Source organism: Coloeus monedula (assembly GCF_965178545.1).
Source record: "Coloeus monedula genome assembly, chromosome: 13".
Taxonomy (NCBI): domain Eukaryota; kingdom Metazoa; phylum Chordata; class Aves; order Passeriformes; family Corvidae; genus Coloeus; species Coloeus monedula.
Genome location: NC_138793.1, coordinates 12,448,723 through 12,469,216, shown reverse-complemented (window position 1 = coordinate 12,469,216; position 20,494 = coordinate 12,448,723). Strand labels below are relative to the sequence as shown.

Genomic DNA, 20,494 nt, shown 5'->3' with positions numbered 1-20,494 from the left:
AGGACATGCTCAGCGCAGGCGGGGAGGGGAGAAGTGCTGAGCCAGGGAAAAACGCAGCCACGGGTCTCCCCTGGGAAGCTCCGGGTTCGGTACTGCCAGACCCTGCTCGCCCGGGGACCCCCAGCCTGGCACCGATGCGGCACCGCCCAACTCGGTGGGACCCGAAACCCTTGGCTGCGGGATAAAAACCCCTGAAGAGGTGGGATAACCCCCCCTTTCAGAGTGCAAGGTTCCCTCCTGGAGCTGCCAACGCTGTTTGGATCCATTCCTAAGTGCCAACCCAGAGCCCCGCAGCAGGAAACGCACCTCCAAAAAAATCAGAGCAATTTCAGAGCTTTATAGCAAATAGCTTTCCTCCGACTGAATCAGTGCTGCCAAGGCTGGTGTCTTGCTTCCAAGCCATTTGTACGAGCAGCCCCAGGGCAGATTTCCTTACAGACCCGATCTGTGCTGCTCTTGAATCCGATCGGGAGAGGGCAGCTCTCCTTCGCTCTGCGCACGGCTGCATCCCACGCCTGCGAGCCCCGGGGAGTTTTGGTCCCTCCTGGTGACTTTTGCAATTTTCCGCTTTCTTTTAACCGACTGGATTGAAAAGCCCAGCTCTTCTCAGCGAACATCGCCCCGCAGATGCGCGGAATTTGTAAAAAAATTAAGTAAAAAAAAAAAAATCAGAAAAATTTTAGAAAATGTCGGTAAAAATCCATTAATCTCCCACAGCTGCTGATCTCACCCCAAAATGTGATAGCATTGTAAGGCTTTGGTAGAGGAAGCTGGGTTGTCTCCGATGGATGCACCCACTGCCATTCATTCAGTCAGAAAGGTTAACAACTGAGCTAGGCTTTAAAAATTGATTACGATTTTCAGAAAGCTGTGCATTGCTTCCTGAGCCCTGGGGCTGAATTTTCCAAGAAGTGCTCCATAATCTGGAGAGTGAGAAGGGTAATTTTATTCTTTCAAAATTTAAATTTTGGCTGTCATGAGCAGTTGCCAAAATGATGGTGCTTTGCCCAATCTGCCTTAAAAGTGCCACCCTGCCTGGAGTCACTGGGGAGCTCAGGGGGCTCCTCCAGTCACTCTGGGGGGTTTGATTTCAGCTGCCCGCATTGGTCCCCACTTGGGACTTTTGGCACTCTGGCTCTGTGGTGGGGACACACAAAGAACCTCCATCCCAGCACCCCTGTGGATACCAGCTGCTCCCAGCCCCTGTGTCCAAGGGGGAAAACATCCCTGTGTCCATGAGCAGCTCACGGGTGCTTGATGGGTTTGGGGAAGAAAATGTGTTGGGGGATCTGGGAATTTTCATCATGGGAATTTTCTAACTGCTGGCTCAGCTGTGCAAACAAATAATTACCTAACCCCGCTTGCAGCTGGATTTCCAGCTGGGAGAGGTTCTCCAGGAGACAGGAGCAAGCCAGGAGGGATGTGTCCAGCAGAGATGGGGCTGACCCTGGCTGGGGGTTTCTAGCTTCTCTCTGGAGCTGGTGATCACCTGTGCAAACCACCCACTCCCACTGCTACTGAAACCAGAGGCTCAAAGCAACCCTGGAGCTGCTCTCCTTCGGTGGTACAGCCAGACAGCAGCCATGCACACAGCCTTGGGGGGGGGGGGGGTGGTTCTGCCTTCTGTGACTTGGGATTTGGTTTCTTCTTTACTTGTCTTGGCTGATAGAAGGAGGAATGTGGTCTGAAAGGGAACCAGCTGGTCTGGAAATCCAGGCAGGATGCCCTAGGTGCATGGGGGGAGATTTCCTGCGCCCAGGAAAGGAGGGGGCTTGAGCTCCGTGGTGGGCATGGGTGCAAGGAGGTGCTCCATCTCATCTTGCACTTGTCCTCCTTCAGGGATGGATGATGGGATTTTCAGCCAGCTGGGATTTATTGTTCATCTGTGCTCCTGCCTGGGACTTCCCTCCTCACCCTGGACAGTCACTGCAGTTGACCAGAAAACACCCAGCCCTGTAGGGTGCCACTGCCCTTTACTGCCCATGGCAACTGCGCTCTGCCGTCCCCGTAACATCAGGGCTGTATTTGAAGCTCGGGGATGAGGTGACAGCCCCTCATCAATGCACTGGTGAGTGTTTTAAAGAACAAACCCCCAGACCTGGCAGCACCCAGCCTTTCTCCACTTAGTGTGGGATTTGGGTTGATGCATGAAAATGGGTGGCAGGGGAGAGGCACACTCAGAAATAATTTTTTTTCTGCAAGTGTACTTGGCCTTTATTCTCCTTAGTGAATTCAGCTTGTACTTGTGGTACTCTCTTACAAAGGATGCTGAATCTTCTTTAATGAAAGCCCAGACTGTTGCATCCCCCAGTGTGCAGTACTGAGCATTCCAAGGGCATCACCAAACACAGAAATGAGGTGGAGAAGGGTTTCTGCAAAGCCCAGTTGATCTGCACCCACCTGTTTTCTACCCAGGACCTCAACCTGAGGGCTGCATGTGCCATGGACCTGCTTAAAAGTAGGTGCTGTGCTTTGTGTTCTGTTAAATGAATGAGGTATGCAAGATTTCTAGCTACATGTTTATTCTCTCAAGTACATTCGTTATGGGTGTCACAATATGAATTTATATATAAATACTGTATATATACAAGTATATATATTTCATACCTCTATAGTGAGCTGGAGAGAGCCAAATGGCTCCTAAGGATTAGCCCCTGCTCCCCAGAGAGGAAAGGCTAATTTCTGTTTTTGAGCCAATAAAGATATGTCAGAGGGCTGGAGTGAAGGGGAAACATTGGCAGCACCTCTGTGCTTTTCAGCATATTAAGATGTCACGATGCTTGGATCAAAAAAACAAAAGCAAGCAAGGCATGAATAATAAATAGAGCAACATGCAGCTGACTTCAAGGGAAAACTAATTTCCCTGGGGCTTGCTCCACACCATGTACATTAAAATCTCACCTGCTTTGACAGCTCTGTGACCTGAAGAGAGATGCTGAGAGGTGTGGTGTTCAGAGCAGAGCCTGGCCGAGGTCCTGCTCCCAAACGTGACTGGGATTTCTTTTTAATGCTTTGATTCCCCCTGCCAGCGATGGCTTGCTCTGCCTGTGGGAAGGAGCTGCAGTGCAAATGTAGCTGAAATTACGTTTGACTATTTTTTTAAAAAATGTTCAACCCCTAAACTTCTGTGTTGGGCTGTCTGTACTTTACTGATGTTTTCTGTCCTGCTGTGGGACATTCCATGTGATGGGGTTGCCCTACTGCAGACCTTGCTGGGACATGGTGGGCACAGGGATGGGGTGTGGGGTCACCACCCGGAGGGATGCAGTGGAGGAGAGGAGACAGAAGATGGGTATTACCCAAGGAGACACTTTTCTGCTACCACTCTCAAATAAATATGGAAAAAATGCATCTCCCCCCCACTCTCTGCCCCTCCTGGAGCCTCAACCTGCCAGCAGAAGGAGTTACAGCTGCTTCCACACCGTCTGCACCCTCTTGAATTTCCATCACTTGTGCAGCCCTACCCCAGGGAGGTGTCACTTTGTGTGAGCATGGCATGGGTCCATATCCTTAGTTTTTCTCTTTTAGTTCTCTGCTTATTTGGGCAATGCTTGACCTGGTGCCTTTCATCTTGGATCAAGTTTCCACCATAAAAACGAAGGCTGGTCTGATGTGGGTTGTCCCAGGTGGTGGCACATCCTGGCATACTGGGAGAGCTCAGTTTCCTCCCCAGCTCTGTGGGTGTTTCTGGCACCCGGGGTCTTTGGGTGTGACCAAAGCAGGTTCCTGCGCGGCGAGCCCTGTCCCAAGGGAAATGTGGGCTTTCCTAGGGTCACAACTCTGGGGTGGCAGCGCCCCTGTTTGCTCAGACAACACTGCAAAGCCAATGACCTCGTTACTCCTTTCTTCCTTACTGAGTCATTCCCGAGCTCATTCCGGTAACTTTGCTCGTGCCACTGACTAATTTCTCCTTAACTCCTCTTTGCTGCACTCTGGCCTTTCAACTGGACAAACTGGATGCACCTGGGCTGTGGCTTGGGTTGGTTATTTTGCTCTGAATCCCGAGGTGCTCGTGTCGGATGTAACCGGGGCTGCTGCTCTGGGTCGGATCCTCATCTGGCGGCGAGGCCGGGGCGGGACTCGAACCCGCGAGCTCCCCCTCGCCAAGCCGACGCCTTCCCCCCTCGCCCGCGGCCGGGGGGCGGGGCGCACCTCCCCGGCCCCGCCCTTGCCCCGCCCCCGCGCGGTGGCGCCTGACGACAGCTGCAAAGCACTTTTTCAGCAGCCGCAAGTGAGGTGAGTCGCGGCCCAGCGGCGCGGGGGGGGTCGGAGCCCCCCCGGCCCCTCAGGACGGGCCGGGGCCGCCGGGACGAGCGGCGGGGCCGCAGCCGCTCCCCTGCCCCGGCGGGGCCGCGGCCGCCCGCGCTCCGGGACCGGGCGGGGCGAGCGGGCGGGGGGCGCGGGCGGCGGGGCCGCGGGGCGGGGAGGGGCGGCCGGTTGGTTGCTGTAGCGGCGGAGGCCGCGCCTCCCCCCTCGCAGCCCGGCGCGGGGGCCCCGCTGTGACCCGGCGCTGCCCCCGGGGGCTGGGGGCGGCGAGTCCCCTCAGGGGGCGGTGGCGGGGCCGGGCTCGGGCTGCGAGCTTCCCTCCCGCTTCCCTGCGCGTCCCTCCCGCAGGGGTCCGGCGCAGCGACCCGGTGACCCGCCGTGCGAGCCCGCGGCCTCCGCGCTACCTGAGCCAATGCTAGATCTGGAGGTGGTGCCCGAGCGGTCTCTGGGGAACGAGCAATGGGAGTTCACCTTAGGTAAGTGTGTTCCTTCCCCCCGGCCCTGTGCGTGAGTGGGGTGATGCGGGTCCTCTCGGCATCCGGCGTCCATAAGGATTCTCCCAGCGCTTTCGGGGAGTTGGAGAGAGAAAGGGAGCGAGAGCCAAAGCTCACCCTTCTCTGTCGCTAAAAATACCAAAGTACGAGCTTTAAGGATTCCCTTGTAGTTTATAGTTTCATCTTTAGCTTTTGCGTGCTAGCTTGTGCTTTATCTGCTTGTGTGCTTTCATGTGCTCGTTTGCTTTCTTTGTCTTGCCACCTAAGACTAGTCATTCTTTTAAATAACTCCTAAAAGAGGAAGCATGAATGTGCTGATTGTCACCTGAATGTGTGTCAGGTGATATTGGCAGCTTCAACTGTGCACTGATACTTACTATAAATGCTGTGCTTTTCTGTACAAACCCTTCATAAACATGAATCGAGTTTCACAAGTTCTTTTTGTTGTTGTTGGGCTGTGAAATAGTGGAGAAAGTTAACTTTGGAGATACCTTGTCAGGGTTAGATAACAAGTGTTTTTCCCCCATATCATTTGTATTTTTCATCTCGCTGAGTAGTCCTTCCCTACCAGTTATTGCTCTGCTTACTGTGATGAGCGAGAACTTTCCCCCAGCTGATGCAAATTTGGCTGGTGCTCCGGCAGGACACTTAAATGTGCAGTTGAAATGAGATGGTGTTGATTCTTTGGGTGACCTGTGTTTTCAAGCAGATATTGGTAGTCCTTAAAACTTCCAGAAAATACCGTAGGTGTCACCTTTTCTGAGTGGCTGTGTGACATATCAGTGTTGGACTCTTTATCTCCCTATCCCATCATTGCTGTAGCTCTGTGTAAAGTTAATGGTCATAGGAGTTGGGCAAATGTAAACAAGGCACTGTGTGTCAGCTGTGTCTGCCTGAACTTGAGTTACATTTGGGCTGCTGCTCTTGTCACCTGTGACAAGACAGACTGTTCCTTAAAGGGAACAGAGGGGACAGACTGTTTCTTGAAGACGCTGTTACACAGTTGCCCTGAACTAGGGTTGGACCAAAGGAGTGGTGCTGTGCCGTGGAGTAATTAATATGAAACCCATCAAACACAAAGGGCTGTTTATGCTGCTGTGACTTCAGTCAAGTACAACTTGGTGGTTACAGACAAGGCTAAATGGCTTTTGGAGGCTAATTATAGCACCTCAGGTCCAACCGTTTGAAATCTTGGTGAAATCCTTGTACCCTAAACGTTCTGTGCTCTCGGCTTTGTGTGACCTTCTGCCATCCTTTAGTGCCTGTGTTACCTGGGGAAAATCAATCTCCAACTGCATATCCTGACAGTCTTCATAAATACAGAGAACTGGCTTCCCTCCATTCTCCTTATCAAAACAAAAAAAGGAAAGAGAAAATGTTTTTCCTTTTCCCAAGGAAAGCCTGTTAATGCAGTCTCATGGTTAAAATTTTACAGTGTCTCTGTCTATGTGCACGCACACACACGCATAGATGTGAGAGGGAGGAAACTCCGCTGTATTTCTTGGAGTAAACATAGCCACCACGTGATGTGTCTAATATATAATTAGCATGACCTGCTGGTGTAGAGAGGCTGACTAGGTATTAGGATACTTAACTTTGTCCTGCACCAGCGATGTTGTGTGAAGATTGTCCCTGCTGACAAAGCTGGTTCAGCTGTGTTCGTGGCAGCGGGGCTGGTAGTGCTGGTGTAAATGGGACTCTCGCTGCCAGCAGTGTTCTACTCATTATTTGTTTAGCTCTGCTCTTAGCAGAACTAATGGCAGTATTCCTGAACTGCTGCTGACTCTGGCTTCCAGTACTGTGCCCACAATGGAGATGACTGAAGGGAAATGCCAGGAAAATTTTGTACATGACTTTTTGGATTCTGTTTCTGGCTCCAGTGTTGACTCACTGTGTGACTAGAGCAAAAAAAATTTAACCAAGACTGAGTTTAGATACCTGTGCCACTGCACCTCTTGGGCTACATTCCTGCTGTTTTAAAGGAGAACAATTAAATACTTGTTCTGTAGTGCCTGTAGCTGTATTGTTAGTGCTTGAGATGTATAATTTTTAAGGCATACTTGCATTTCTCTGGCACTTTATACTTTCTTTTCCTACCGAGTTTCACTTATCTTTATTTAATGCGTTATGATTCATCTTAGATTTTCTTGTATTTTTCTCTTAATCTTTATTCACTGCTCTACCCTCATCCCTTCAAGACACACAGTCTTAGCATAGGCTGATGCTTCAAGCCATGATGCTCCTGACCAGTGTATGTGAGAGAACTAACTGTCTTGTGCCGCTTGTATCAATCCAGCATTTAGAAAAGGGAAAGATCGGTGATAGAAGAGCCCTAGCACTGGTCTTTGTGGGCATTACTGCCATGGCTCAGTTTGGTTGACTGTCTGATGTGCTGGAAACCATGTTTGCTTCCCCATTCCCCCTGACTGATGAGCAAAGGAAAAAGAATTCTTTGTTTTCCTCTTTGACTGCAAAGGCTGACGAATGTTGAGGAAAAAGGGGATGTTGTGTGTGAGAAGACTGAAGAAAAAGAATCAATTTTTTTATTCCTCCTTTGACTTTCTGCAAATGGAGGCAAAGGGAGGATACTGGCTGTTCAACACATTTTGGGTCCTGTAAACTGTTCTTGGAGAATTTGGGTTGCTCACTGTAGCTTTGCTAAGCAGCTGCATGGCCAAATCTGCTTGATTCTCAGTTGCTGAAAACTGGACCAAGTCAGTCCATGTCCATTTGCTTGCAGCCTGAGAAAGCTGTGAGTAAGAGAGTCACATGAGCCATCTGTTTGCACACTTACCAGCTCGAGATTGCATCAGTTTGCATCGAACTACAGCCTGAACTTGGTGTTTCTGCACTACTTGAACCGGGTGCTTTTTTACTGAATCCTCATGGGCTGCTGGCACTGTCAGTATGGACCCTGTCAGCTGTGCTGGCTGGGCTTCAGCCTGTGCCACTGGTTTATTTTTTAAATGAGCTCGTGGTCTTAGCTCTGCAAGTCTTTTATGAATGCTGACTGACGACATGGGTTTTATACTCTTCAGTCAACCTTACTCTTTTTCTGGATTCATACTTTTTACTAGGTTAAGAAATGTGGAATTTTTACAGCAGCATCTTTGATCATAGCTCCTTGCTGCCATTTATGTTTCTGTTCCATTTTGAAAATATTAATACATAATAACTGTCATCTTCAAACTCAGCTGCCTGGACTACAAGGCAACTGCTACTTCCTAGATAATAGGAAACAGTGCTGCTTTATTATGTGGCTCTACATTTTAATTTCATTACTGTTACTAAAATAATAATTCTTCTTTTTGTCTTAATATCATCAACTGATGTATAATTTCTAGCTGCAAACCAAATTGTCCCCAAGATTGTGGGATGAGGTGAAAACCAGTTTTGCAGACACTTATATATGGTATTTGCAAATTGAATCATTGTAGTTCTAATCTGTACATCTGTTTCACCAAAACTTAATTTCATCATTTCAGCAAAGCTGCACTATATGGACACGACAAAGAGAATGATATTTTTGGGGGGTTTTTTTAGTGTTATGGTAGTATTACTTTAAAGCAGTACCCATGGTGAGCTAGATGTGTATGTTATAAATAGTTATAAATGGAAAGGGAGAGAGTTTTCTCACTTTGATACTGTAGATAATATCTAAAAGGTGCTTTGAAACATGACATACTGTCTGAGTTTGAGAGGTGTAGCTAGTAAGTAAAAGTTTTGAATGTATTAAAAGTGTAGAAGTAAATTTTCCCTAATCAAGGCAACTTTCTTAACATTTAAAAACTAGAAATAGAAAAGGACAGGGCAAGGAATGGAAATAAAGTGTCAGATAACTGATCTAAATTGACTTGCAGCAATTAGTATGAAAATAAAACTTCACAATTATGAGCTCATAACCCCGCTTTGTAAATGCCTGCTTTGAATCCAGGAATGTGATCACATTTCACTTGGAAAGGCAACGAAGGTTTTTAGTGTGATAAATGATGGGATGGTGTGGTGCTATTTTTTCTGCAGAATCAGCTGTTCCATTCTGCTTTCAAAAATTTATAGTTGTAAAGATAAGATATACACTGAGGAAAGAAAAAAAAAGCCCTTGAAATTGTATGAGAGGCTGAATGGCTGTAAGTGTGTTGCCTCAATTGAACCAAATTTTTTAGTATGTGTATCTTGTCTGTAAACTGAGAAGATAAAATTTCTTCCTTGACATAAATACAACCATATCAGCAGTTAATGTAGCCTGTTAGGTCTAAGGAGAATCATTGCTCTATGTTAGTATTTGTATCTGTCTGGTATGGATACCCAGTACTTTATCAAGGTTAATAAAAGTGTGTGCCATAAAAAGTGTTTCAGGAGCCTATTGAATGTGTAGAGGAGTGCTCTAGCCAGCTCTAGTGGAGTTTGATATGGGCTGTGTTATCAGTTATTGGATTGTAGACCCCAAAAAGCAGAAAATTTTGTGCCCAGGCTCTGGCAAGCTCTTTGTTTTTTCTGCCTGAACTTTGCTGTTTAATTTTGTGTCTAGAGATACTTTTTTCATCTGTGCCTAACAACTGGTAGACAAACAATGACTGTTCTGTTTCCAAACACCAGGTCTGTGCTGATACCATGAGTTAAGTCGGCTTGTTTGTTGACCACATACCTTTCTGTTGTAACTCAGTGTTTGCTGACGGTGGTTTGGTTACCTCATGTGTAACCTTGCTGTTAAAAATCTCTGTTAGCTGCTCTCTGCACTGAAGAAATGCACCTGTTTTTATTTCCAGGAATGCCGTTGGCTCAGGCTGTAGCAATTCTTCAGAAACACTGTCGCATTATCAAAAACGTCCAGGTTCTCTACAGTGAGCAGGTGAGTAGTGCATTGGCTGGGCAGGAAGTGCACCTCATGGTGAATTAAGACATGCTTTGTGCTAATGTACATATTGTATGAGTTGCAGGGCTATTTGAAATTGAATTACACCAAATTATTGCCACCACATCAGAGATGTAGCTTTTATAAATTTCATGTCAGATGTAATAATCCTCAGCACAGCAGCGCAGTGATTTAACAGCTGTCAGTTTTGTATATGCAGTGGAGGAGTGGCATAGTTTTTCCTTTAAGAAGTGAAATGTTATGTAATTAGCTGGACAATTTAATTCTAGTCTATTTACTTCATCATTTTGAAGTGTTGCTGCAGTTTAAAGAACTGAATCACTCATTACTTTCTGCTTTTGTGTTTGGTCCAGTGGTGATGAACCCCGTGAAAAACCTTCCATACCTTTTCTCTGCATCTGCAGTATTGTCTGCAGAAAGTAGATGCCGTGATTTAAACCAGCTGTAGATGTAGATTTAATAATTCTTCATAAAGCAGCATTATGTTCCTGATGTTTGACTTCCATCAAGAAGGGGACTAGAAGCAAAACCCTTCTGCTAGATCAAGTAAAATGTGTTATTCTGATGGAAATGTAAGGGGAGGTAGGACGAAGGAGGATTGTGACTCTCCAGATGTTTTATGTGCAATGCATGTTAATAAGGGGATGATATTCATATGTTGCAAATTACAGCTCTCTCCTTTAGGAAAAAGGCATAGTCTGTACAATGTTAGTTTGTATCAAAACAAGGATTCAGGCCTTGTGCATTTGCAGTGAACACTGAATGGCTAAGAACAACCTTGACTCTGGTGTTCAGTACTGGATACATATTTCATGTTATTAAATGAATTATCCTTTTTTTTGTTTCACTTTATGTGGATTTATGGGTTTTATGATGACTGAATTGCAAATCTGGCTCCTTGTGATTAATGCATGGGAGCATCCGTCGGGCAGTGAGCACATTCCTTGTTTTTGTATTCTTTGGAGGTTTTTAGTGCACCACAGTGCATTTGAATTATTTCTAGGGTTGTTTAGATAAATGATGAGATTCCTGTTCCAGTCAGATTGTAGAATTATGGAAGGATTAATGGTTCAGTGCTAGCAAGCAGAGGTGGTTTCTTATACCTCTTGGGAAGTTACATTGTTCTTGACTGTGTGCACTGAACTTCTGTCTGCCAAAGGCAGGTTTAGTGGTTTGGGTTTTTTGTTTTCCCAAAATGTAATAAATATAAAGATGTTTTAGCATCTGCATAGTGTAACAAAATAGTAGTTCTCAACTTTCTGGAATAGTTCTACTGGTTATATTTTTTTCTGTATATTATTGCAATTCAGTGCCTGATATTTTTTTTCACACACCACTCAGGGCCTGCATTTGACTGTCTGGCTCTGTCCTCACCCTCATGCAGAGTGCCATGCATTTCATTAGCAGCTGAGCACAAAGAACTCAGCTCTTAGAAGATTCAAAGCTTTAAAATTAACTTTGCCATGCACAACTTCTATCTAGCTAAACTGTACCTGAACAGCCTTCATGTTTTTCCTCTTTGCCTTGTAAAAGAATGCCTTTGAGCACAGTGATCAAATGTTATTTAAAGCTGTTGCGTCTAAAGCACTGAATTTCTGATCCTGGAACTCCAGCAGTGAGTATTTCCTTTCAAAAATTTATATGGCAATTAAATGCAATTAGATCTGCCCACGGTGCTCTCTTTAACTTGACATAAATGGGATGCCTAAACTGTGCCAAAAAAAGCTTGATGAATCCTTTTCTGTGAATAAAAGAATTTTAACTCCTTTTTGGTCAGTTTAAGTGGGGTACTAATTGCCTTTGTTTTCCTAAGCTTCTTCCTCTGGATTTTGGTTGATGGGATTGTTCAGTGATAACAGTTTTTCCTGCATCTTTATGTTGCTTAGCAATATAACTGCACATCTGTGGTGCTTCCTTCAGGAAGAACTCTCCTGTTGCTTCTTGGCATCATCTTTCATACTTGAGGTTCTATTTTGTGTATTAAAAGTCACATGAACTAAATTTGTGCCCTTGAATCTTTCCATGTATTAGAAAATAAGCTAGCATAAACCAGAAGTTATTTGCTGTACTAATTATCAGGCTTTTCCTCAGATGTTTGGGGTTTTTTTTCCACCCACTCAAAAGTACTTGTAATGCTCTCATTAATTTTGGAATAACCTCATGAAAACTTTGTTTAGAAACCAGTGAAATGCAGAGCATATCCCATAGCAGAACAGCTCTGCTGGTGTGTTTGAATGCAAGATTACAAGTTTTTTTTGCTCTATCTGTAGCCTTTCTAAATGAGATTTATAAGGGATTAGAAAAAGACTGTCAGGATCAACATTAGATCTTTTTATCTCAAGCTTATAGTTCTGTTGCAGTGCTGCTTCAGTTCTATACAGAACCATAAAATTTGTCAGCAAGAGTGAGGTATTGATGCCACTGTGTGAAATGTTGTGAAAGTTTCATTTAGGAGACAGTTTACCCACTAGATCACTGGTGTTCAGGAAAGATGAGCTCAAACTGAACCAGCTTCAGGAAAAGCTACTGCAGTGATCCAGAGGAACAGGAAATCTGCATCACAGGGAATGGAAAGCCCCATGGCTTGTTTTCACCTAGTGTTGTGAAGTCTAGGATCTGATTACTTCAGTATATGGTTTGGGAAGGGGTGGGACGTGCACGTGAAAATGCTCAGAAAGTGTCAAGGCTAGAAGACAGTGCTGATGTGAGAAAATTGAGGATGAGAATTGGACTTCTGACAGTCAAACCCCACATCTTCTCCCAGTAGAGCAAAGTAAGGTAGCTTATGCTTAATTCATGAAAGGGCTTGTATGGTGTGGCTGCCCACTTCAGAAGCCTTTATTTGCCCCAGTTGTCCGTCCCTATTCTGTCTTTTGCTAGGAAACTGCCTGGTGCAGTTCTAGGCCATGAATCTTGCTGCCTGCCTGCCATTCAACCTTTTTTCTCCTCTGAGGAGACAGCTGTGGGGGATAGAGCATTTTGAAGCAAATGTGCTTTAGATGGTACATGATCAAAAAGCTGAACTGGGGCCAAGTGACTGTGTCTGTGTGAATTGCACTGGTTGAGCAGAGAGCAGCTTCCCCAGTGACCCAGCAGACTGAGAGGGCGCAGAGCCTATGCAGACACCAGGAAAGCCAGTGGAATGTCTCCTATTGACTCCAGCAGACTGCAAATTAAGCCTTTAGTTGTTATGATTCACAGTAACTAAGGAAACCTAAATTCACAACATAAGAGTCTGAAGCCTTCCTTTTGAGGCCTGAAAAAGACTGTGACAGTTTGAGTTTTGAAGTGGAAAGCCATCTTTTTGTCAAGCACATGCCTGGTTCTGATGTGAGACTTGGTATTTTTGTGCACCAAGAATGCAACAGAGGCTGTCCCTAGATGATGTCTCTGATGCTAAACTGGGAGTGTTAATTTTCGGGGTGGGGTTTTGTTGGTTTCTGGCTGGTTTGTTTGTTTTTAATGGGATTGGGAGTTATATTGTTTCGAGTTTTTTGGTTTTGTTTTTTTGTTCTTTCCCCCACTTACAGTAATGGACAAAGTACCCTTGTAGGAGTTCTTGCAGGGCACAGATATTACACAGGCACTTCTGGTTTTTTTCATAAGGAAACTGAAGGGGTTGAGAGGTTTGGCCAAACATATTTTAGTTATGCTTATTAATTGAACAAATGATTGTTTTCTGAGACACTTTTGTTTTTCCAAAGTAACCAGTTTATACTTTTACAGTGATACCTATCTTTACAAAGAAGTCTTGAAATTAAAAGCCTAACAGCTTTTCTTTGTTTTACAGTCACCTCTTAGCCATGACCTCATCCTTAACCTGACTCAGGATGGAATCAAACTGCTGTTTGATGCTTTCAATCAGAGACTTAAGGTAATAAAACATCCCTCTTGCAAACAGACATTGCAAACCAAAACCCTGGGATATATTGACACTTAACAGAGCATAAGTATGTGGCTCATTTAGATATTTAATTAGTCTTACATAAAGTGCTCTCTTGTGATTTTGAACTGCAGTTCTTCTGTGGGATTTAAATCTTTGTTTATGGAAGTAAGACACCTTACCTTTGTTCTGGGGACTGTACAAGTGCCACAGGAGTGTGATGGTGCAGTGTGGTCTCGCTTGCCCATCTTGTCTCAAGGTGCACAGGAGCTGCACGAGGCCCTTACTAGAGCTAGGCCTTGGATTTGAAATCAGATCATCATTAATGGAAACCAGACAGTGTTGTTTTATGCCCAGGTTGTTCCTTTATGTGGGCTGCCATTTTATTTATGGAGTTGAACTTCCTCCTATTCATAGTTTTCATTTAAGTTAGCTTTGCAGAGTACTTCTGTGGCTGTGAGTGTGTGATTCCCCCCAGAAAGCCATGTCCATGCATCTTGTGAGCAGCTGCCTCCTGCACTGATTTCAGTTTGTTCTGGATGAGTTTTGGTTCCTGCAATTGATGTCTTCAATTCTGCTTTTATGCTTTTAGGTGACCAGGAGTTGATCTGCATCTCTCAAGGATGCTTAGTGTAGTTAAGATGCAAAATAAAAGGCAGGCTGGTCACTACCTTCCCGTGGCATTTATCCTTGCAAGGTATCTTGTAATGGAAGTGGTATTTTTTATTCATACAAAATGGGCAGCTGTGGGACTGTAGAAGTATGACTACATGAGTACAAAATTTTGAAAACCTCTTAACTGAAGCCTTTAAAATATCTGTGTGTAACTTCTTAGTTATTCAGGATGATCCTTTCAGCCAGACCAGCTGTGCTGAACAGTTGTCACTGGTTCTCACCTGGTGGGTGTAAATTTCTCTGTGACAGAAGTGTTTAGGTGTTGATTGGCTAATTGGGTGAGAGTGAACTGCTCTAACTGCTGTGTTGCATAACGCTTGAAAGCGGAAGTGTGGAGTTAAATGTGATACTAAAAAAATTGAATGCTTATCGTTTAGGTAAGTCTGGAATATGGTGCTCACATCCATACTTCCAGGGTTTGGAAGAGTGGTAGGTGGAGCCCTCTGCCCTTTACTCACATCTAAAATAAAACCAGAAGAAAAATATTAGTCTCCAGAGTTCAGCCATTGCTTTATCCCCAAAATTACCGTAGGAGAGTAGCATGTGCTATCATCAGCTGAAACTTAAGCTCTTTGTGTACTTCATACATATGAAATTGTTGAATAGCAACCCAGATTAGTTGTTGGAAGTACTTATTTCTCTAAGAATAGCCTGTAACACCATGGTATGCTTGTATTTTTGTAAAATTTTTTAATATTAATTATAAAATACACATTTTGAGGAAAATTCTCAGTTCAAATTGAGCTCAGCTGTGGGACAACTGAAGACTTCTTTTCCCAGATTTCTGTTTGTAATTGCCTTATGGTAGTTTCTGTTCATGAAGTCATTCTGTAATAATGGTATTCTTGGTTTTGACATGTTTTTGAATTTATTTATTCAGACTGTGTATGTGCATTTACAATTTTTAAGAGAGTATCTTGAAAATTCTTTGTCAGCTGTATGAAATCTTTCCAACTGTATGTAATTCTGAAGGAGACTGAACTCAAAACTGGCATAATCATTTCTAGTATATGGCTTCCTTACTGACTTCTTTGGGAAATGTTGCAATCCTGCAGTGTTTTTGAGGTGCTGTAAGTAGTGTATACCTTGTCTCTTCACCTCCAGTTTCTGAGGGTCTGATTTTGTCACACCCAGTGTGCTAAGAACTAAGCAAGAGCTTTTCTCGCCTTTCTCCATAATGTGTTTAAAAACTAGTTTAAAAGAAAAAATAGAACCCCCAAACTCTTCTGGTGTGTGTTTCTAGGTTTGTTTCAAAAATAAAAAAATACAGGAAAAACAATTTCTTCTGTTATGTTGTGGTTCAGTGGTCTAGTGACACTTCTGTTTGTTTGAAATATGAATAGTCAAGCTGTGTAAATGCATACAGTGCTATGAAAACTTATACTTGTAAAAGTGTTCAGAAAGCTTTCTAGAAGAAATTCGATGGGATCAGTTCAGAGGTGAGCAACAGGACTTGTTAAAGGATACTGTAGGTGTAAAGTAAGTAATGCCTGTTTTTAAGATGGTGTGACTCTGTGTTTTCAGTGTTGCTCAGCAGCAGCAAAACTGGAAAAATCAGGCGGGCTTTCTTGTCTTTGTGTGTTGTTTTCTTAAAACACACTTGCTAGTAAATTTGGCTGTGAAAGAGATTGAAGTACAGGCTACTAAGATGGAAAGTCTTGACAATTCCAAGGAAGCTGGTGCAGGAATAAACTTAGCAATATTCCTAAGAAGTTTCCTCCCTTTTTTCAGGAAGAAGGGGGAAAGACTTGCCTTCAGTAGCCAAAGCATTGCAGGAGGTGTTGCTAATGTGAATTGGTAGATCCAGGATCAGGTTCTGGAAGGAATTTTAGCATCAAGGTCTCTCACGTGTGCTCCTTCTGAGGTGGAGAAAGAGTTGGGTTTCACAGCATTGGTCTGTTATTGCTGGTCATACACATATGAACATTTTTATAAGTCTTAGTAGTAATTATCAAAACAGGGAATATTAGGAAACATCAGCTGTTCCTCATTTAGAGCAACTGTCTTCTGCCTGTGTAGTAAACCCATCACTGAACAGTCCTTGGTCTTCTCAGTTTATGTTCTTTGCACATAGAATCACACTGATCCTTTTGTCAGCGTAGCTGCTGTGATTTAGAAAATAAATTTTTTTCTAGTGCTCTGGCCTATTCTTCATTATGACTCTCATGACTTACGAGATCCTTTGCCATTAATTTTTGCTAAGTTGCACTTGTTCATTCCTCTGATGTTGGTAAAAAGAAATGTTGACCTGAGTTGATCTGAATCATGGGAACAGGACTGTTGGCAAACTGGTGCCTGTTGGCTGCTGTCAGGGTGTTTCTCTTGGGGGGGAACCACATTTGTGCCACTGCAATTCCTTGTGCACTGCTCCTGGTTGTTCAGCTCATCCTTTTGTCTTCTGCTGTGCAGTTTGTTCAGTAGAACTTCAGGAGGGTGCCCAGTGTACTTCAGTAGTGGCTGCAAAACAAGATCTGGGGCGGGGCTGGTCCTCTCTATTTTCAGAAAAAATTTTGTGGAGGGAAAAGATGTGCAAGATCACTAAAAAAATAAAGTAAAATCAGTCCTAGCTTTTCATGAAAGTAGCCTTTGTTTTTTAATAGGCTTTAACAGTGAAGGAAATCTGGACATGTCAGCTGCACTTGATTTAAAATACTAGATAACCAGGTTTTTCCAAGAAGCATAATTCCAAGTGTATTTCATTAAGAAGACAAATGTATTTGTTCTCTTATGTTGGTTCTGCCAAATTTAAGTTTGTTACTTGCTTTGTGCCCTACTTGTTGCTTATATTCTGAAATGCAATTAAATGTTGACTTTTTTTTTTCTAAATATATATATAGAGGTAGTGGTTTAAACATTGCAAGTTGTTTTATTTAGGGTTATTTGCTGGGCATCTCCCAAAACCAAGACTTCCTTCTCAGCTGGTGATATTTTTAGGCTTTAAAGCCACACTTGGTAGCAAGCTCCCTGGGAAGTTCTGCTTTATTCTCTCACTGCAGAGTGAGTCCTGTCAGAATTTGCCAATGATTTGTTGGAGGATTTTACAAAACAAAATTGTGTTTTACCTTTTCTTTAGAGTGGTTATGAGCTGTACGTATTTTCTTTTTCTGCTGACATTGGAACATGTATGTAGGATGGAAGAAGCTTGCATTTGTCCATGGCTACTTGCCAAAAATCATCTGCTTAAAGCCCAGTGTAGCCTCAAAATCCAGTGACAGTCATAAAAATCATATGACATCAGTCACAGAGGCATGTTTGCAGTGATGTATTCAGAACAAAGGATCCGTATCTAATATTTTCTGCGGAGAGGAAGGCTCCTTGGAATATTCAGTAAGGTCTACAAGATTTAGTAACTATCAGAACTGGGTATGATGGCTTGCCCTGATTCTTTGTGGCCTGCTCTTCTGATTGTCCTCTCTAATGCTTGACGAGGTTGCAAGATACCTTATGTATAATTGAAATTGAATACCACTACTAAGTCTTGCTGTGTTCATCTTTTACTTTAGAAGAGCTGGAAAGTTACAGCAGTGCAGTCAGTGTTAGAACTTGGTGCCTTGCACAGGCATTCTTCAGGGTAATAGGAGCAACCCAAGGAATGGCCCACTGTTTGACATTAATCAGGGGATTCCCTAATTAGCTAATCCTTGCTATTGCTTTTCTTTGAATTTAAGAGTAAACTTTGTAGAAATCAAAATACTGATGTGTCAGTGAAAATATTTCTTCCTGGAGGCAGTGCTGATGTACATGGGATATGGGGGTTCTCTCCTGAACCCAGAGTTGTTCAGTCCTTATTTCAGATGTGCAGTTGCTGAGTCAGTTTTTGAAGTTTGATCTCTGACACTGAGGTTTATCTTGGCAGAGTTCTATAAGAAGGGGAGGAAACAGCACTAGCTAGTCTTGCCGTTTGACAAGGATTTGCCTCTAATGATTTGCAAATGTCTGAACTATGGCAATGTTTCTGTTTCCTGTGTTTCAGGTGATTGAAGTTTATGACTTGACTAAGGTGAAGTTAAAATATTGGTAAGTGATTTAAGACCTCCCATGATTTCCTCTTGGTTAGAGTGGCTGGTTTTATTCCTTTTTTTTAAAATCCTGAATTCATTTTTTCAATTATTCTTTTTAAAAATCAAAAATAGCTGTTATAAAGTAATGTGCATAATCATTCTTTCTTGAACATAGCACTCAGTTAAATTACCAGTTTACTCTTCAGTCTTGGAGACTTCTTACAATTTAAATGTGGTATTGCCATTAGTAAATGTTTGTAGCATCTGTTTGGTTTCCTTCAGGCAGATTAATTTTGTTTTCTTTTTCAGTGGTGTCCATTTTAACTCTCAGGCAATTGCTCCAACCATAGAACAAATTGATCAGTCATTTGGAGCAACACATCCAGGAGGTAAGCCAAAAAAATTCTGAGAGGCACACCTAGCCTGACAGACTTCTTTCTAGGAAACCTTTCCAGTATGTCTGCCTAGAGCAATGTGTAGGCAGTTCTGTTGTCATAGGATGTGAAGCTGTGTTCCAGAATGGTCGTATTCTTATAGCTGGGAAATCATGTAAAATGTACTGTCAGTTCAATTGTGACTCTCTTTTAAAAGTGGAATGGTGAGGCAGAGAGTCACTGGCACAGAGTGGTGTATTCAGATGTCAGTAATGATCTGTTTTGAACTGCCAGTACCAGAAAACTGTGAGCTTTGTTGTTGATGCTGTTGTTGTTACACATCCTTAAGCACGGTCAGCTCTCAAGCATCCTTAGGCATTGTGTATCCCATGAGCACAGACATTTGAGCTGATCTCTGTGCAGAGTCACCCAGGGCTGTTCGCTCAGTCTCCGTGCTCTGTGAACGTGGTTATACCCCTGCTAGGCAGGATCAAATCTGAGCTGGGGAGGTGTGAAGTCAGTCTATGTGCAGCATGAGCAGAACCAGGACAAGTTTGTTTAACCTGGCTGAACCCACGCTGACTCTTGCACAGCCACTTGGCTGTTCACCACCTCTGCAGCAGGAGAAAGACTATCTTTAAGCTCCTTGTTTATATATGAAAATAAAGAGTGTATTTCAGGGGGTTGTTAGGCTATGAAAATAAGCCAGTGGTGAAACTTTGAAGAGCATATTTATAATTAAACTGCCCGGGAACTTTCAAGAAATGGAGCCACAAACTGGCACAGCAAGGAAGAACATTAACTCCATATAGTCAAGATATCATTTTCAGAGCCTCATTTTCTATTTTTAGCTTAAGTCTGCCCATTTGCAGTAGTCAGGCTGATCCCAAACAGGCGAGTGTTCTTTGTGATGGATGGTGACTGCATACCCAGCCTTTGTCTCTGCTCTCTGCAGACAATCTCTTGCACATTACAGAACAGGATTTATTAACTGGGGAGGGCCATGTGGGTAGATCAGTGTCACTGCATAAAAGCCTCTAGTAGCACATGAATATCAGATTGAGATAAATGAAGCTTGGAGCATTTCTAGCTGTAATACCCCAAGGACCAGAATTAGCCTTTTTAAATTTTGGTCCTGACATTAACAGTTCCTCTTAGACAGAAACTCTGAAATGTATGGTTAAATTGATTATGGAAATGGTATATACAAGAGACTGTAGAAGTTAAGAAGGGTAAAAGTGCTTCCATGTCCTGGGTGGCTTATAGTTTTTATTTGTTCCATGATGATAGTTTATTTGCAAATATTTAGAGGTGGAGCACTTCCAAAATTGTGATATTATGAGCTTTAAAAATACATATCTAGCCATAAGCATTGCCTGTGGTAGTGATAGCATGTTTTATTACTGCATAAAATAGTATGCAAGCACTTAAAAACATAGTTTGGCACCACGTGTCCTTGTGCTGAATTTGCAGATCTTGTGCACCTGTCATATTCAATTAAGAAAACTTGCACGCTTGCTTCATCTGGTGATAGTTTTTCATAACATCTTTTCATCTAGTGACATGTAGATAAGAAAATGTATTTATTAAAATGTTGGCCTCTATTACCATTTCACTCGTGCATTTGCTTATTCAAGTTTCCTCATTGGAAAAATACTTCTTGCATTAACAGCCTACTTAGCAGAAGTAAATGCTCTGTATTAAGCTGCCTGTCACAACCAGTTTGAACTGTATTATGCAACACAAGTTTTTGATAACTCTTTTTTTCCTTTGTGTTTTCTGAAACAGAAAAGGCAAAAAACCAGAATGGTTTTCAGCATGTGGGAGTGATGGTGATTGTGTTTTCATGTCCCACAAAAATTGGAGGTGGGGTGGGAGGAGAAACCTTCCTCCTCATGTGACCAAAGTACCAAATGTTTTCATGAATG

General features: G+C 43.3%; 1 protein-coding gene and 1 long non-coding RNA gene across 7 annotated transcripts in view; one reads left to right on the top strand and one right to left on the bottom strand.

Annotated features, from left to right (window-relative positions):
• Positions 1–478: 478 nt before the first annotated feature.
• LOC309577880 lies at positions 479–4,791 on the bottom strand. Its single transcript, XR_014226789.1, has 3 exons — positions 4,738–4,791; positions 2,902–3,058; positions 479–602 (listed from the first exon to the last, which is right to left on the bottom strand). It is a non-coding gene; the product is annotated as an uncharacterized lncRNA (long non-coding RNA).
• The window catches only part of PHAF1 (phagophore assembly factor 1), a 60,921-nt gene continuing 44,636 nt past the window's right edge, over positions 4,210–20,494 (top strand). For 5 of the 6 annotated variants that reach the window (XM_082290131.1, XM_082290133.1, XM_082290132.1 and 2 more), the window contains exons 1-5: positions 4,394–4,742; positions 9,527–9,609; positions 13,424–13,507; positions 18,165–18,208; positions 18,502–18,581. In XM_082290131.1, the coding sequence (XP_082146257.1) occupies positions 4,679–4,742; positions 9,527–9,609; positions 13,424–13,507; positions 18,165–18,208; positions 18,502–18,581 (355 nt within the window). In that variant the 5' untranslated portion in view covers positions 4,394–4,678. Of the gene's footprint in view, positions 4,237–4,393; positions 4,743–9,526; positions 9,610–13,423; positions 13,508–18,164; positions 18,209–18,501; positions 18,582–20,494 lie in introns of those variants that run through there. The other variant, XM_082290130.1, reaches the window with a different exon arrangement.